Source organism: Sceloporus occidentalis, unplaced genomic scaffold (genome assembly GCF_023333645.1).
Source record: "Sceloporus occidentalis isolate IW3139 unplaced genomic scaffold, rSceOcc1.0.p SCAF_2, whole genome shotgun sequence".
NCBI lineage: Eukaryota > Metazoa > Chordata > Lepidosauria > Squamata > Phrynosomatidae > Sceloporus > Sceloporus occidentalis.
In genome coordinates, this window is record NW_028316982.1 from 69,853,311 (window position 1) to 69,872,596 (window position 19,286).

The 19,286-nt window shown below is 40.6% G+C and overlaps 1 protein-coding gene across 9 annotated transcripts in view; it reads left to right on the plus strand.

Annotated features, from left to right (window-relative positions):
- The first annotated feature begins 2,140 nt into the window (after positions 1–2,140).
- Positions 2,141–19,286, plus strand: part of TCF7L2 (transcription factor 7 like 2) — a 254,239-nt gene continuing 237,093 nt past the window's right edge. For all 9 annotated transcript variants that reach the window (XM_089509919.1, XM_089509920.1, XM_089509922.1 and 6 more), the window contains exons 1-3: positions 2,141–3,378; positions 3,754–3,820; positions 4,106–4,230. In XM_089509919.1, the coding sequence (XP_089366045.1) occupies positions 3,190–3,378; positions 3,754–3,820; positions 4,106–4,230 (381 nt within the window). In that variant the 5' untranslated portion in view covers positions 2,141–3,189. The remainder of the gene's footprint in view (positions 3,379–3,753; positions 3,821–4,105; positions 4,231–19,286) is intronic.

Genomic DNA, 19,286 nt, shown 5'->3' on the forward strand with positions numbered 1-19,286 from the left:
TAATTCTTCCCTGAACAGCACACTTTGGAGTGCCTCCTTCCTTCCAAACTCTCTGTATTTTGCAGGATTGATTAGCTTTGTTTTGGAAATCCAGGGCAGTCTAGTGGACCCCCAGGTTTAGGCATCTGGGGAAGTGCTTAGTTTTAATACAGCTCCTCCTCCTCCTCCTTTTCTGACCCCATTTTCTACCAGGCAATTCGACTAATTCCCCTTGAATTTACTCCGCGTGTGTCTTTTTCTCCTCCTTCCCTCCCAAACCCTACTTTTGTTCCTCGGCTGTGTTTAAAAAAAGTTTCCAATTGACTCCTCCATTGTCCCAATTTGTCACTGCTGGAAGATCAATTTGTTTTGCTCCTCTCCATCAGCAAAGCAGGATCTGGGGGCGCCAGATGTGATTGCTACAACAACAACAACAAAAAGGGGGTAGAGAAAAAAGAGAGAGAGAGAGAGAGAAGAAGGAGAGATAGATAGATAGATAGATAGATAGATAGCCCACATTTCCCCTCCACTGCCCATTTGGTGCCTCTTCCATCCAAACCAGGTTCTAGGGCGCATTCCTGGACATACCCCTCCTCTCTCAATTTCTTTCCCTACTTTATATTGATACTTTATACTTTATATATTCCCCATTCCTTGACTTGGGGGACCACACAGTCGGATCACACACATCGACGAGACTCACACTGATTTCCCAGCTACTCCAGTTGGTTCCCCCCCTTGCCTTCCCTCCTCAGAAACTCCCCACTTCCCTCTAATGGAGAAATCATCCACTTTGGCCCCCTCAGTGTGAAGGAAATCCTGGAGTGTTGTTTCTGAGTTTGCTGTGACAGGGCTGCCTCCACACTGGGGAACTAATCCGGTTTGGTCCCACTTTTCAGTGCCCTGGCTCAAGGCTATGGAATTCTGGGAATGGTAGTTTGTTGTGGCACCTCTAACCATAGTCCCAATAAGGGGCACACAAACACACACAACAACACACATACGCAAAAAAGAGTGGGGTGCCTGGCTTCTGAGGCGCGCAAAGCCACCCACCGGAAAGGAAAGCCAAACCCTACTTTTTCCCAAGGGAATGAAAGAAACAACCCCAACCCCAAAAGGGGCTTTGAACACAGCCTCTCCTGTTTGGAGGGACAACTTCCTCACAGCTTCCCATTTGGGTGGGCTTCTGGCTCCCCAAGGAAGCCGCCCCTCAAAAATAAAAAGAAAGGACAGGCTTCCAAGGTCCAACTTGAGGAGGAGGAAGAAGAAGAGGAGGAGGAAGAGGAGGAGGCGAGTTCGAATGGTGCGCTCCCCAAAAAACGCGCGCAGCCCTACTTTTTTTTTGGGGGGGGGGGAAGGAAGGAGTCAAAAGAGAGTTCCTGAGGAACTGCCTTGGTCTCCTTCCTCACCACTTTCCCCCCTTCTTTTCTTTCCTTTCCGAGGGGTGCAACCTGTGTTTGGCTTCCTCCACACACACACTAATAATAATTTCCTCCACATAGACCAATAATAATGACTTCCTCCATACACACTAATAATAATAATAATAATAATAATAATAATAATAACAACTTCCTCCATACACTCTAATAATAATAATAATAATAATATTGACTTCCTCCACATACACTAAATAATAATAATAATAAATTTATTTACGGTATTTATACCCCGCCCGTTAGCCCTAGAGGCTTTCACTTGATTTAATAATAATGACTTCTTCCACACACACTAATAATAATAATAATAATAATAATGACTTCCTCCTCACAAATATATATATATACTTGCAACAAGTATATTGTGCATTTCGGTTGGCCAAAACAGGCACCCCTAATGGATTCTGGTTAGCATTGCTTAAAGGGCCAACACAGCTGCGTGTTTTAATAATAATAATAATAATAATAATGTGAGAAGTCCCTCCTTCCTTGTTCTCCTCCTCCTCCTGCATTGTCTCTCCTCCAACCCATTCCCTCTTTCCTTCCCTCCTTCCAGCCTCCCCTCCTCTCTCTCTCTCTTCTCTCTCTTTCCCAAAAGGAGCATTGTGCCTACTTTTTTTGCCTCCCCTTCCTCCTCCTCCTCCTCCTCCCTGTTTATTTATGCAGACGTCACCCCCGGAGCCCCCGCCCCTTCCTGCATCTCATTAAAGCCTTCGCCTAGTAGTAGTGTGTGTGTGTTTCCCCCCTTTTTTCCCCCTGTCAATAATCCCGGCTCCCAGACTTTTTCCTCCGCGCCTCCGGATTTGGGAGCCCACTTTTTTCTCCCCCTCCGATCTGTCAATCAGCGCCGCCTTTGAACTGGGAGGGAAAAAAAAGAGAGAGAAAGAGAGAGAGAAAGAGAAAGAGAGAGAGAGAGAGAGCTCTCCGTCTAAAAACTTCAACTCACTCAAAATCCGAGCGGCACCGGCTCTTCCTTTAGAGCTGCGCCTTCTTCTGAGCCTCCTCTTTTCCTTTTTCTTTTAAACCTCTCCCCCTTTTTCCTCCTCCTCCTCCTCCTCCTCCTCCTTTCCCCCTTTTTCCTCCCTTGACTTGCTGTCTGCAAAGAAAATAATCACAACAACTGTAATATATATATATATATTTAATTTTTTGAAAAATCATCCTCAGCCTTTCCCTCCGTTTCATTCTTTTCGTTCCATATATATTATTAATTTCGTCTGGTCTGGTCTTCGGAAGAGAAAGAGAAAAAGAGAGAGAGAAAAGCCCCAGAAGAAGGAAAAGAAGAAGAAGAATTCCAAAGTCACTGGTGCGAAAGGAAAGGAGCAAAGAAGAGACTGCTTTTCGTCTTCTTCTTCTTCTTCCTCCTCCTCCTCCTCTTCCTCCTCCCCTCTTCCTCCTCCCTCTTTTCCCCTCCCCAGAAAAGGGAGAGGGGGAAAGAAAGGAAGGAAGGAAAAGAAAGAAAAAAAGAAGAGCGAGAGAGGGGAAAACTTAAAACTTTCAACTTGGACTCTTTTTGAAAAACATCGCCAAACTTCCCTCCTTGTCTTTCTTTAAGGGTCAGATCCCCCTCTTTTTCTTTTCATCCCCCTCTCCCCCTCCTCTGTCTCTTTCCCTCCCTCCCTTTATTTTTTCACTCCCTCTCTTCCTTTCCTCTTTTCCCTTCTCCCCTCCCTTCTTCTCCTTGCAAAATTGCTGGCCGGCGGGTGAAGAAGAAGAAGAAGAAGGAGCCGGGAGGAGGAGGAGGAGGAGGACGCCGAGGCCGAGGAGGAGAATGCCGCAGCTCAATGGCGGTGGCGGGGACGACTTGGGGGCCAACGACGAGCTCATCTCCTTCAAGGACGAGGGCGAGCAGGAGGAGAAGATCTCCGAGAACTCCTCGGCCGAGAGGGACCTGGCCGACGTCAAGTCCTCCCTCGTCAACGAGTCCGAGACGAACCAGAACAGCTCCTCCGACTCCGAGGTGAGAAAGCCAGGGCTCCCCCTTGCCTTCCACTCCTTCCCCAAAATCCAAGGAGCACACCTGCTTGGCTTCACCTGGACTCCAACGTTTGGGAAACAGAAAGGCATTTCAATTGATCATGGATGCCATTATTTCCCTTTCAGTTGTCTAGATATATATATGTATATGAGTTAGAAGACTTTGCTCAAGTGCAACTCTGTTTCTCGCCCTGTTGCTACTTCGCTTGGTGTATATATATAGTTCCTGCTTTGTAGCAGGTTTTTAAACTCTTTGTCTGGTTCCTCTCCCTCTGCCCCTTCCCCAACAGCCTTGATTTTATATATGCTCTATCTCTCTCTGAATGTGTTTCTTTCCTGTTTCTTCTTCTTTCTGAAGGCGGAGAGGCGGCCTCCGCCTCGCTCCGAAAGTTTCCGAGACAAATCCAGGGAAAGTTTAGAGGAAGGTAAGGCCCTCTGGGCTCTTTTTATTTTTGGGGGTGGAGGGTTGTGTTTGTGTGTGTTTTGTGTGTGTTTGTGTACGAGTACAGAAGAGAGTTAGAGCCATGGCACTTTCCAAACTCCCCTTCCCTGTTTAGGAAAAGATAAAAGGTCTTGTGTTGGTGGGAAGAGGAAAGAAAGGAAGGGGGAAAACAAATCCAAGTGTTGCTGGGCTTTTCCTAACCGTGCTTCTTTCTTCTTTCCTTTTTCCTTCCACCTTCCCTGAATCCTGGCTTCCCCCGCCATGTTAGCTGCGAAGAGGCAAGATGGAGGGTTGTTCAAGGGCCCACCGTATCCTGGCTATCCCTTCATCATGATCCCCGACCTGACCGGCCCCTACCTCCCCAACGGATCCCTCTCGCCCACCGCCAGGACGGTAAGTGGCCTCTCAAGGGCTTCCCCTCCTCCTCCTCCTTTCTTTGGGACCCCCTTTTCCCGGCCTCTGGGCCCTTTTCCGCTCCGCTCTGGGCATTTCCGTCCTAAGCCCCTTCCCCCCAAAAGGGGGGCTCCTTGCCCTCCCTCCCTCCGCCCCCTTTCCTTTCCTTTCCTTTCCTTTCCTTTCCTTTCCTTTCTTTCTCCATCGCGCGCCTCAATCAGAACAAAAAAAAAAAACTTTGGCCAAACTTTTCCTCAAGACTTTGCTGCTGCTGCAGCGGCGCCCTTCTTTCCCCTCCTTCGCCATGTTTATGCCCCCCTTTCAGTTCAAGTTGTGTGTGTGTGTGTGTGTCATGTGGGGTGTGTGTGTGTGTATGCCACCCAACCCTTCTCCCCCTGTATTAAAACACGAAACAAAATAAACCTAAAGACCCCCAAGGCGTCTCTCTTTTCCCCACCCGCCTTTTCTGTCTCTCTCTTTCCTCCTTTCACTCCCCTTTTCCACCCAAGTGAGGGGTTTTTCTATCGGGCTCTTGTTTTCCTTCTGCCCTCTCCAGTGGCCACTGGGTTTCTCTCTCTCTCCCCCCTCCTCCTGGCCTTGCCTCCCCCTTTAACCCTTCCTTCCCTGGCTGCCTCCAGCTTCCTCCTGAGGGACTTTAGAGAGAGAGGCATTTCTTTCCACTCAGTTCAATGGCATCCCCATGTGCCATTGTTGTTGTTATCATTGTTGGTTACTATTACTGGTGTTGTTATTGTTTAAAAGCCAGGACCTCGTGAGGAGTCTGTTGACTGTAGGCATGTGAACTTTTTCACTCTCTGTGTGTGTGTGTGTGTGTTTGTGTCAGGCTCCTCTGTATTGGAGAGCCAGGTTTTGGAGTACAGTAGTTGTCTTTGGGAGGAGGAGGGACGTTTCTTGGCATTCCTGGACAAAGCAACATCTTTTAAAAGAGACAGAGTTCTTCTTCTTCTTGGAAGGGGGGAGGTCATGGATGTGTTCTTCTTTGAGGGGAAAATATAAAGATCGTGGATATGTGATCTTCTTTTAAGGGAAAATATGAAGACCATGGATATGTCCTTCCCCAAAAGATCATGGCTATGTCCCCCCTCCCCCCAAAGAAGATTGTGGCTATGGCTCCTCCTCAGTCCCATCTTTTCAGTGTTTTTCCTCTCTTGTCTGAACTGGCTTTATTTTGTTCTGGGGGGAAAGACTGAAAGAAGAGACATCTCTCTCTCCTTTTCCTCTTCATTTTTAGTGGCCTGTGGTTGAGCTGAGCCTTTCTGAAGGGCCAGGAACCTCCAGGAAAGGCCAGATGTAAACAGAAAGGGCCCCTTCGCTTACCAAACCAAAAAACATTACATGTCTTCACTTGAAGGGAACAAAGACACACAAACACTTATTATACACACACATAGACATATATATTTATATCCATTCTCTGGCTGAAGGATATATCCTTCCATGGGTGTGGCAGAGAAGGGTCAGAAGGTGTGGCAGGAGGAGGCAATGAGGGAACAAGTTGCTCCAAACCTCTGTGGTTTTATTAAACTTTCTGAGGGATGCAAAGCGTTGGGTACTCTCCTCGCAGTGCCTCATGGATGTATGCCAACTCTGCCTCCTTTGCCCAGAAGTAATATATTCTTCATGAACCTTGTTTTAAGAAAGTGTGTCCTTGTATATATGTGTGTGTGTGTTTGTGTAATGGCTACCTATTTTCCATGGAATACACAATTTGTGCACAACTGGATCGCTTTGTTTGCTTATTTTATTTTTTAAATGTAATATTTCAATTGGAGTTAATTCCCTCTCTCACCTATTTCCCCCCTTCTTCAAATCACTATTTGCCTTCTTACCTGTTTTCTTTTATGGTGGTAACGTGACACCTTAATTTGAAATAGTAGATTCACTGTTACATAGATATGGAATTTATGGTGATCTCAATGTGCCCGCTCTACAAGTGTTTTAAAATATCCTATCGGGGTTGTTTTTAGCAAAAGTCCAAATCCAGATCACAAATTACAGAGGGGAAAGATGACAAAATAGCGCTGACTTGTGTATTTTTAAAATGTTTTCAAGGATGAGGTTAACCCAGCCAAGATATTTTATAATTTGCTCTTATTTTAAGGGCCCTGGTCACAGCAAGCAGACACTTGGATGACCACAGTTTTAGCATATATGGAAAAGCAATGTGACTGAGTTTTGAAACTGGGCAAATGATGAGACAGGTGAAACTGGGCTATGCAACGGAAGGAATATTGTGGGGATTTTGTGGCTGTTTAAACCACAAAAACAGCCATGATTTAATTATTATTTTTCCAAAGTTGTTTTTTTTTCAGGATAGAAATAATTTAAGGAATTCGGTAGTTTGGCAGATGAAAATAGGCAAATTTTTCTTTTCTCCTAGAAACAAAAAAGACAAGAATGTAGTGTCTTTTATATTTATTTACCTCTTCAGCTACAAGCACTTGATATTTACCATTTTGTTCTGGATTATATCCATCACCTTTTGAAATGAATAAGGACTATGGATGTTTGAGCAAGCTTTTGGATTAGGCACTCCGTAATAAACAATTAATGGAAATGTTTCTCTCTCCCACATTTAAACATTTTCTCTGTAATAATGGACTGTTTCCATGAATTCAGGGGATTGTATAAGATCTGGTTTGTATTGTAGGTATGACAGGTGACCTTGTTCTTTGGCATCACATGGACTGATTCAAAAGGCATTTGCTATATTCAGTTGGCAATTTTATTATTTGTATACCAGCCAATTGCATATTTCAGACCTTCTGCATTCATAGGTCTGTGAATGCACTTAAAATTAATGATTTGTAAAGGTAATCCATTATTCGTTTCTGATACAAAGCAGAGTAATTCCATCTTGAAAGAGTTGGTTCTTTTTTTTTTTTTACATTGTTGAGAGTGCATTCCAAGAAATAAAATATTCCTTTTGATATGCAAGGCGCAAGTAAATAAACAACTTCCAGATTGGTTTTCTCTCTCTGTCTCTCTCTCTCTGTAGAAATATCTCACAGGCTTGACATTGTCAATTAATTTTTTTTTAGCAGAATTATTTCCTTTCCCAGTGTATATCTGTTGTTTTATTTTTATTTTGGAGAATAGTTGTCCCTCTAAAACAGAGCCTTCAGTTCTCTCATAATCACAACGTGCTTCTTAGAAAACCTGATTTCTGATTTTCTACTTTAACAATTATAAGGATCCAGAAGACTCATAAACCAATCCTATACATGTCTACTTAGTAGGTAAGTGTGTGTGGGAATGCAGACCTAAGTCTTGTGCTCCCTATCTTCAGTTAGCTGGGAGTAAGCGTCAATGAAATCAATGGTATGCAGTTCTTAGTAGACGTGTATAGGCTTGCACTGTAATAATGAATAATGCATTACTTCAGGAATAATGCTTTAATTGCTGAAGACGCTATAAAGCTTGATAGCAATAATTCTGTTTTAAAATAACAAAGCTTTTACTGCGTAATGCTAATTTTTGCCTTTGAGAAAGTAATGTGTCTGGCTCTTTAAAAGGACCAATAGGTACCAAGGAGGGCTTTATTAGCAACGAAACAATGCATTCAAGAATATACTTTTGTAAGGACCAATAGGACTAGGAATGCTATTTCAGAATTTAATAATAACACAGCCATATTATATATAATCCCGGTTATTTAATTTTAACATGCCATTATTACCATTATTACCAAGCATAATTTCGTGTGCATATTTCCTTTCTTGTTTTCTTTCTATAAAAGAGTTTTGTTTCACTAAATTGTGAAACATCTAGCATTTTGTCTGGCTGTAAAATGCTTAGGGTGAGAGTGACTTTTGTGATATGGTAGGTGCTTACTAGTGGAAATATTGGAACATCATGCTTTCAGAAATCTGTGGTGTGCCCCCCCCCCCACTTATCTTTTGAAAGAAGCCACATAATCCCTTGCACAGGAATGTGGATACGGGAGCATGAAGAGTTAATGGCATCTCACCCCCCCCCCCCTTTTCCCTTCCCCTGCTTTGAATTGTTTTGACAACACTTTTCAAAAGTGTGACATTCTGAGCCCCTGCAATACAATGTAATATTACTGTAATTACACAGGTCATTACATTTTAAATAGAGAACAATGAAATGCTTATCATGCTGAAAAAAAGAACAGGTGTTCCTGCCCTTCTTTGGTATTTATGCTAATTTGTTTTTCATCTCCTTTAGAAATATTTATGGCTCGGCATTGTTAAGATTTCTGCTTCCAACGTGAGGGGTTGATTCATTACTAATCTTTAAGGTTGAAGGTTCCCTTGATTTCTGAAACAAGGGTTAGGATGTTAAACTAGACAGATGTTCATAGTGTATGTACAGTTTTCGTATGTCACTGTGTTTGTGCTTCATGGCATGGATAAGCTGTTCATTGAATTGTGCTATTCATTTTCTCCATGGCTTTAAAACAGTAACCTCTGGAACTATGAAGAAATAAGCTATTTTCAGCAGCTGATCTTGTGACGCTAATCAACTTAAGCACATACTCTGAGGATCTTTCGGTTCTTAGCTAGGTTAGAATGATGTTTCTGATTCAAATATAGCTTGTGAGGCATGTCATAAATAGTAACTGGCTTTAGTTTTGTAAACTTCATTTAAATAAAACCTCTCTAGTTTAATTTAAAAGCTGTGGGAGGGGAGGAATAAGGGAACATTCATCAGCCAAGTTCTGACTTGAAAGGTGTGGAAGGAGTGGGGAAGGATTTGAGGCACTCTGGAAGCTCTAGAAATAAAGTTCCATGTCCCTCTGTGAAGGCAAAATGCACACCTATCCCCTCCCCTGAGTATCCCAAAGGTGACATTTAATAACTTTTAAAATACACTGTATTCGCCAGCATACCAAGATCAGTTCAATTTAAAAGCTTAAGTGTCATGCTTTCATAAGAAAATGCATTTCTCTCTTTGTTTCTTTCTTTCCTTCTTTCCTTTTCACTTCTTTCATTCGTTCATTTGTTCATTCCTAAAAAGAAAAGAAAGGCAGGATAGAAGAAGGACAGCTGCAGGTTTCTTTTTCTTTTCTTTATTTGCATGGATGTGTGTGTGTGTTTCTGCAGCATGACTAAAAGCTGCACAACCCCCATTTCCAGCTGTCTGGCAGTTATGTGGAAGTTGGATTATGCCTGTTAAGTGTGAGACAACCTGAATTTAGCAAATGCCTTCCTAAACAGGGAGTAGGTGACTGTTGTGAAGTGGGGGAATGGGGTGGGGTGAGGAGGGAGGAAACATTAAGGCAGTAGTTCATGCTCTTGAAGCATACATATTGACATTAAAAAAAAAAAAAGACACTCTTTGGGCCAAAGTGCATACAGATGCTAACAAAAGAGCACTTACAGATAAGAGAGAAGGGATGTTGTGTTTTTGTTTTTTGTGTTCAGGGTTGTAGGTGGAATTAAAATGTTCTTCTTCCCACACCTTACCTGTTGTGGGAACTTTTTGTCTCTTGCTACTACAGACTGCAGCTGCTTCATTGTTTGTGTAGTAGAAGAGTTTGTATTCCTGCAAGCCCTCCTTTCCCACCGCACTCCCTTCTTTTTGTATCTCTGTGTTTTCTTTGTACTGAGCTATGGCAAAAATGCAAGCAGAGCCTCACCCGTTGACTCGTAATTGGGCACGTTTGTGAAGGAAATGGTTAATTTTACAACCAAAGGCAAACTTGCACCTCAACAGGTCTGCTGAAAGAAATGTGCCACAGTCATTTGCTGGCAGGCACTGAAGGGTCATAAATCTACAGGGTTTATTTACAGCCTATAACACTTATGAATGTTAAGATATTTGACGCCACGCTGGCCTTATAATATCCAAGGTCCACAGACACTAGTAGTGGGTCAGGTTTCTTTCACTAATTATAAGCAATGAGAGATGGAGGAGGTGGGGGAAATTGTAGAAATAAGCCCATGAAAAGCTTAGATTGTTTTTGGGGAGGGGGTGTTTGGTGCTCCTTCAGGGCTGGTCTGTTCCTATGATTCAGAATTAACACTTGCAGTGCCAAGAACAGCAAAGAAGAGCACCGAGCAAATATTTTGCTCAACCTGCGTTCTTTATGAATGTGCTCACATACTAGTGATAGGCTATCTAGATAGGGAACCTTGGGGAAAAAATACTTCCCAGAATGTTTGCAAAGAAATCTGATATACCCATCAATATATTTGATATAGCTGGGAGGGAAGAAAAGATACAGAATTCCTGGATTAATAGCAAAGTTAAAGGTATGACTATTTTGTTTTAACAGTATGTATGTTCAATTCCTCCCCCCACCCCCTACTCTGCCAACAACAGAAGGAAAGTGAAAAAGCAGGCAAGCTTTGTTCTGAGAAAAATGTCCAGAGAACAACCCAGTAAACATGTTCCATTTCAAAATCTCATTTAGAAGAAAGGCTCAGTTTCTGCTGCATATTTTAGAGAATGGAATAAAATATGAGTTTACAGCATAGGGAGTTGAGGATAAAATGTCTTAAGAGGCCAGGGGACAGTAACTTGTTGTCAACGAGACAATACTAATGTGTAAGGGTATTTGAAAAAAACATATTTCAAGTTCATCTACTGAAAGGGAAGTTGAAGACCTAGGTATTTCTTGGCTCTTGGTGTCTGGTAAGTCTTGGGCCCAAAGGAGAAGCATCACTTGAGGGTTCCCCCTCCAGCTCTCCCTTGATGATGATGAAGATGAAGATAATTTTTATTAATATTTAATCTTCCTGGATTAAACAAGTGAACTGTTTAAATGGTTTTAAATTTAAGAAGGCTTAAGCTTGTTCAGTATGTTGGTGCTGTTTCTCTTTTTTAAAAACATGTGCAAAAAATCTAATGGAATCAATCTGAGTTTCAAAGAAAGTCCTAGGAGTGTGTGTATAAGTAAAAATAATAATAACAGTCCTATATGCTGTACTGCCACATTCAATTTACAGATAATGATCTGGGCAAGAGAATCTGTGGAGGTTTTTAATCTTCAGATTGAAGCCCTTAAATAATAAAAAAAAAAAGATAAAAAAGTTTTCTTCCATAAATGTAACTTCTTTCCCCTAGTAAATGTTCAAGAAGTCTAGAGGAGTTTTTATGAATTTTCCTAACTGGTTGAGTCCTGTAAGTTATTAGCCTCTAGGGATAAATCTGGATCCTTTAACACCACATTACAGAGGTGATGTGGTAGGACCTTTTAGCAGGTTATCAATAGTGTTATTTGTCTGTTTCTCAAGAGAGTTCATTCATGTGCAACTCTCCCATTTCGTTTTGTCTGTTCCTTTCTGCTCTTTTTGTTTAAGTGCTCCAAAACGTTGTTTCTCATTCTTTAAGCTGTACACAGTGAGCATGCAGCCATGAATGAGTTAAATTGCTAGCTAAAGTTTGGAGTGGTGAAAAGAAATTTGGGAGCCTGGTTGGCATTAACAGGGTACAGCACATTTTACAGAGCTTAATTAGTACGAACTGTAATTGTTCATGGTCTGCTAGGAGGAGTAATATGCAGGAAAACTGGAGTCATTCTTTTGCAGTCTTTAGTTTTAAAACGATAAATCACTTGCATATTTGTGCAATGATTCAAATGGAGCTGAGACCTCTCCATCTCAACATGTGGTAAATTGTAAAGTCAATGAATTGCAGATGTAGGCTACGGTCAGATTGTGCGTGTGGAAAACCCAGAATGAATGGGAAAGAAGAGCAGAATAAATATTTACTAAGAAGATAACGGGGCTTTAACTTGCTGGGCCAATTATAAAGCGCCACATATTAGCAGTTTTGTTTTTAACCATTTATTTTAGCTTGAATAAATTAAGTCAAGGGCAGGGGCACTATCACTCTTGATGAGCACTGTTAATCCTTGATAAACACTGGCTTTCTTACATTAAAATACACATAATCAGATTAGGAGAAATCAGCTCAGTACTATTACTTGTGCCTAAGTAAATTAATAAGAGAAGGGCCTTGCAGAACATTTCTGGAAAACCTTGAATGAGAGATGCAGCAAGGTTATGAAACCACCAATAAGAGATGCAGTAAGGCTATGTCTTTCTTATAGAATATACTACAAATTCTATAAGGGATTTGTTTCTACATTCCTTTCACACCCAGAAGTCTCATCAACTTCACTGAGACTTCCTGCTTGAATAAGAGAAACATAAAGAGCATGTCGTTCATTTTTAGCATGTTGGGAATGCTCAATGACCCCATTGTTTGCTTCTCAGTTATCCAGAGTTACTTGTTAGTTTGATTTAAGCCCAAGTAGCACCAGTGCTATTCCCACTCCCCCCTTCTGGCTTGCTTACATAGACATATCCAGATACCTTAAGTCAGAAAAAAAGTCTTCTTGATGCACAGTAAAAATATCATTTGCAACATACTGGTTCTAAAAAGAAGCACAGACATTGTTGTTCAAAGTAAAGTTTTATCAAATGTGGTATACAGTCAGTGGCAGTTTAGTTGTGTCTATTGTGCTGTTCTGTTATCCCTACTGGCAGTTGAGCTTCTTACATGTATAAAGCATTTTGATAGTATTTTAGCACCTTTGATTGCTAAAACATCTTGTAGTACTTAAGCATCTTTGGACATGTAAATTTTGGTTATGTGAGTTAAAAGCTCAGTAAATAATTACTTTTGTACTTAGTGGAGGATAACAATATTGGCTCAGTTCAGATGTCACATTTTCTGATCTTTAGACCAGGGCTTAAGTGCATTGTCTCCCTTAGACATTACACACCCCTATAATATTTTGCTGCTACCATAGTTGTAACATATTTATTTCTTATATTTTTATCCTACTTGTTCTATAAAGTATTACTTGCTTAACTGGGCTCCCCACACTATTATTTCACACTAGTTATTTTCAGGTATTTCATTCAGAGCTCACTGGTTGGTGAAGACTAGGAGTGCTCTAAAGCATGCCTTACAAACCTACTTCATGCTGTATTTTCAAATTCTGGTATATTCTAACCATAAATAGTTCTTATTTGAATGTTATAGCAAACTGGTTATAATGAAACACTAAAGGAAGGAAAAATCTGCATACAGAGTCTTGGTCTCTAACTCACAGTTTGGAGAACAGGATAAATGTCCATTTTGAGTAATTAGTATTAGAGCTGCTATGTATAATCATTGGGATCTGACTATTTATTTATATAACTCTGATTTATATTCTTTATAACAGGTTGGTTCTTGACATAGTCGTGCTCTAGCATTGACCTATTAAAATTCAGTGGATTTAAGGCTTACTTGTCCCCTTGATTTCAGTGGGTCTACTCCAAGCATGACTAATGCTGGATCCAACTCAGTTTTTAGGCAATCCAGATGCTTTAGATGTCCTCTAGTAATTTATAGGACTAGATTTGCATGGCGAAGTCTTGTAAAAATTATACAGCTTGTTTGAAAAGTATACATATGGGTAAATATTCCTTAATATTGAAATAAACAGTGCCCTCTATATCGAGAATGGGCATTTCTGTAAGAAGACATCTAGTTTTCTACTTGAAAATAAATTTGAGGTGGGGGAGTAGGGAGGCCCAGTTAGAGATATTTGCAACCTTAGTAAGAATATAGGCGGGATACAAACCGCCATATAGTACGTATAGGATACGTACTAGGGTTAGGAAGGGGCGGTGCTTCCGCACCCCCCTAACCCTAGTACGTATCCTATACGTACAAGATGGTGGCGCCCCTTCCACATGGGCGCCGCCATCTTTACGTACTGGACGCATAGCGTCCAGACGTGTCGCGTCCTTTGTGACGTAGCGAGTGCGCCCCTGGCGCCTCGCTACGTCGCAAACGCGACTGCAAAAGAAGCTCCATTTTGGAGCTTCTTTTTTGCTCCGCGCGGGAGCCGCGTGGTTTGGCTGCTGCAGCTCCCGCGCGGAGCAAACGGCGGCAGCCGGGAAGCGCCGCAAAGCGGCGGTTTGTATCCCGCCATAGTTTGTTCAGAAATGCTGTGAATAATAGTCCAGGTGTGATATACTTGTAGTTTGTGCAGCTATTGTCCTGGTTTAGACATCACAAATTCCATCCTTTGACCCACAGACTGGATGTTAGGAGCATATTGCAAACTTACACCATTCTTTCACATGCACAGGTTTCCTTGTCTACTTTCTGTTTCTAACCACTGTTTGTTGTGACATCCAAACTAGCTAACGATGGTTAGCAGTGGTTCCAATGGTTCCAACAGGATCATTGTCTTAATATTCAGTTTTGTTATGGCCTTTGGATGGAACAGTGAAATGAAGTGATACTCATTTTGCTGACTGATGATCATTGACTGATTTTGAGAGATTATATTTCAAATTCTCCAGTTAAAGGAGAAATGCTTGTAGAATCGTGACTGCATATATGTCTCCTTTTTAAATCATTTCCAGAATGAATTGATAGAATATTGTATGATTAGGCTTTCAGGCAAAAGACCAGGGACACTAGACAGTTAGTAAATGATGAGACAGGTAGACCTTACTGAAAAGAAAGTGCTTTTCATTGTTTTGCAGTTTTACAGGGATGCACCAGGGCAGGTACAACCATGAGTGCATAGTGTTTCTTTTTCAGTCAGATTCGTCAAGTGAACTCATATTGTGTTAACATACAGTGATGTGTTAAGCAGGCATTGTTTTTCTTTGAAGTGTTACTGCCTGGATCCCATTTTGCAAAAACCAGAGGAAAAGTAAAATGAAGAAGGTTTTGAGCTACAAACCAGTAGAATCCATTTTGTTTGTGTATGAACTGAAATATTATCAATTTTAAAGAAACTTTTGTTACTGTAAATAAAATAGGAGATTATGTCTAGACAGGCCCACTTCCTAATACAAATTATGCACAAACTATTTGAGGTTCAGGAGTGATAACGAATGGTACAGTGGGCCGTTCTTGTTAACTGGTACAAAACCTGAATGTAAGCTAACATACCTGTTTATGCTTAGGAACCATATTTGAACATTTGAATATTACCAAATTTGTGTTTGCATTTTTACTTCTCTTTTTTGTTTTCAAATACTCAGATGTGATGGATGTTTGTGAAATCTTATTGACTTGATTCATGGACTGTTGGTTTATGGCATGTTGTTACATCAGTGATCCTTATACACTACCTATTCATCCCTGTTACACTTTATAGACTTCTTCACAAATGGTCTGTACATACATTGCATGTGTGAAGAAGGCTGCAGGGACAGAAGGGGAAGTGGGACTGTATTTCTAGCTGTTCCCTGATTTTTTCACATTGGACATGGGTTTAAGAGAAAGGAAAGCTTATGTTCATAAAGCTATAGATTTCTAAGCATCCATTTGATTGAAAACCCTTCATGATCATAATTCCAAATAATGCAGAAGTTGTTATTATTTGTCCATTTTGGTACTCAAGGTGGCTTCCAACAGTTAAAAATATAATTACTAATTCACAGCATAAAATGGTTAAAAAGTAAGTACACTATCAAAAACTTAAAATTAAAGCTAGTTAAAACATAAATCATTTTTTAAAAACCCAGCAAAAAATAGAAAAGGCCCATTTCCTATGAAAGGACTTCTGGGAGTAAAACAAAATGTCTTCACAAAGGTGCAGAAAGATAGTAAGGAGGATATCATTCCACGTCTTCCAGGAAGAGAGTTCTAGAGTTTGGGAGAAGCCATGGAAAAGGCCCTCACCTTTGTTCCGATCAGGTGTAGCTGTAAGTGGTGGGACAAAAAGAAGGCCTCCCCAGTAGATATCAAGAGACAAGCAATTTATATGATAGAAGATAAGCTTGACGTTAGCTTTATAGGGCTTTATAGGTCTGTGTCCTTACATAGAGCTGTGCACATGTAGATTCCTTTGCCAGCCATTGGTGAACTACACATGATGAACAAAAAGCGGAGGGGGGTGGTCTACAACATGATCCCACTCACATTTGTATCTTGAAGGGACTCATTTCAATTTTAGTACAAACCATAACTTGTTGTTGGAGCCAAACCAGATATAGTTTAAAACTAGTTTGCAATATTTGTGTGGTGAGTGGAATTCTGAGGCTGCAGATTCAGGGGGAATTGTTGTTGTGTGACTTCATTTCCAACTTACAGTGATCCTAAGGAAAACCTATTATGGGGTTTTGGCAAGATTTTTTCAGGGGAGGCTTGCCCTTTCCTTCTGTGGTTGAGAGTGAGACTTGCCCAAGGTTACCCAGCAGGTTTCCATGGCTGAGCAGGAATAAGAACCATCGTCCCGAGTCATAGTCCAGTGTTCAAACCACTACACCATGCTGGCTCTCCCAGGGAATTTATTTATTGAATATTCAGGACAAGGGGGAATGCATGATCATAAGGTTTGTTCTTGATAGGAGCCTTGGTGGCGCAGTGGTTAAATGCCTGTACTGCAGCCATTCACTCGAAACCACAAGGTTGCGAGTTCAAGACCAGCAAAGGGCCCAGGCTCGACTCAGGCTTGCATCCTTCCGAGGTCGTTAAAATGAGTACCCAGACTGTTGGGGGCAAATTAGCTTACTTGCTAATTAGCTTAGTTGCTGTTCACCGCTATGATCTTTGGAATAGCGGTATATAAATAAAACAAATTATTATAACTATTATTATATGGTAAGAAGGATTTTCACATTTTGTGATTCATTGACACTAAGTAGCTGATCTTATGGACTTACACATTTAGAACTTGATAGACAAAAGGAATGACAGGTATGTTTTATTAAAGGGGTAAATGGACTTATATTATCTTAACGTTTTGTGTGGTTTACCTAACTCCTTGTCAGTCATGGAAATGATTTTTTGAAATAGTCCAGTTTATGTTGGTATGTGACAATCCAGTTCCATAAATATTAGTTAAAAGAAAGGACCATTGAATGCACTGCAAAGGAAAGTATGCAAATATATATAGGACTGCATCCTCAATTAAACAAAAAACATTTAATATAAATTAAAAAGTCTCATATTAGGATGTTGTAACCAAAGTAGTCTGATTTACTTGAATTAAAACAAGTGCTACTTTTATTGCAGTGTAGAGAACTGTATTTGGAAATGACTGCATTACTCTTGAGAAATTGTTGCTTACTACACACACACACACACACACACACACACACACACACTCTATTCTACTCAGTGATACAAAAAAATCCCATTAGAAGATATGACCTTGAACAAAATATCAAAAAAATATGATGGCAGCCTGCTGGCTAGTTTTTGTAATATATTTTTGGCATACAGCTTTTTTAAGGAGGTGTGGCTTATTATGTCATGCATGAAGATGTGAACTACATTCTTTTAATTACTAGGCCCTTTTCTTATTTACCTTCATAGCTGTATAACCAAATGTAAAGGCATTTTAAAATAAGTATCTGTGTAAAGGAGATACCAATGAATTTTATCTAAGGGGAACTCATCAAGAACATAACTTTTTCCTTCCTTTGCAATAATCAGGAAGCAACTACATAAAGAAAACTGCCTCTCCTACTGAGAGTATTTGCTTGCATCTCTGCATCATCTGTAAATCATCCAATAGCCAGTATAGCATCAGAGTATGTGGGTGTACACATACATAATAAATCTTATTTTTGCATTACAGTTCAAATTTGCTCACTTCTTAAAATTCTTCTGATGTCTAATTTCAGCAGCCTAACATTTTTCTATGGTGCTCAAACAAATAAGGAAGGTGACATTTGTAACACATGCACCATTTCAGTAAGCAATGCATATAGTATATGTGAATGTATGCCTGATATTTATAATTTGGATAATTGCACTTAGTCATCCAATGCTATTCAGTGGATACTGACAATATGAGTTCTGGCGGTTGCCATGTGTTTTGATTGACCAGGGAGTCTGTGGAGTTTATGGAAAGAAAAGCCTGGACAAGTTTTCATTAAGCTCTAAATCTGGCAATTGGAAAGGGAGAGAATAAAGGGAATAAATAAGGACATGCTGTTAGTGTAGCATTCTATGCTCCAAAGACAAATGTCTTTTAGGCCAGAGTGGTTCTCAGGCCAAGAATTTCAAACTTGTAGAGAAACAGTGTCCAGAACACACAAGTTGTTTGAATGGGGTGCAGGATTGTCATAGTAATTCTAGCAATCTCTGCTAACTGAGTGGCAGCTTTTATAAAGGCCAGAGGATAAAGGGTTCAGATGTATCCCCCCTTCCCCCCTGCTTTCTCCCTCTGTGATTCACTCCTGAGCAACTGCTGTTTCTGTGGGTCTGTACAAATGAAGGGGAGGATGGGATGAAAGAGGGCAAGCATGTTTTGAGCTCCTTACTCATCATTAACTTTCTCTGGTTTTGATGAACCTAGAGTTGAGCCCCCCCCCCTCCACAAGTGACAAGTCCAATTATTTTGGCATTTCTTCCCTCTGTGTCTATGCATTTGTGTGTGTGTGTGTGTGTGTGAAAGTGTTGCAAATTGTTGGCACTCAGTGCAACTGGGTATAAATTGTATTTTTAGCTCAGCTTTGAAAGGACTTAATTTGTTTCTTTTCAATAATGTAGTTATGGAAAGAAACATGGTCTATGACTTGGTATAAGGATTGCATATAGAAATGTTACTGTCATAAGAAAGGGCTTTTGGGGTGAAGTTTTATGTTGGTTACCTAAAGTGTATATTTAGATTTAGTTAGTTGAAGCTGGAATGCCTCATAAGGAGTATATTTCTGCAAAATAATCAGCATATCTGTAATTTTTAAATGGAGAATTATAATACACTGTATTTCTGATTGTGTTTTTGTGCCTTGAAGAGCAAAAATTCAACATTGCAAATACTCCCTTGTCAACATGATGCAGCAATTTAGCTAGACAGCTTTACCTGACTAATTTCTGTCTGTTGTACCCCTGCCAAAGACACAGGACCCATGGCAGGGGAAAAAAGGGAGTGGGGTGGGGTGGGGAAGGGCTTTCATTATAACTGGGTAAAGAAGATTGGCATTTATCACCCAAGTTGAGAATATCTTTTTTGCTTATGATTCACTTGGAATTCTGCCATTTAAAAAGGCTTGGAGCCTAAGATAAGTTCATGAATGTATAGTTTCTTGTTTCCTCTTTCCATCTTGCAGCCACTTTCCACCTCAAACTTTTCTGGACTTTTTGGAGGG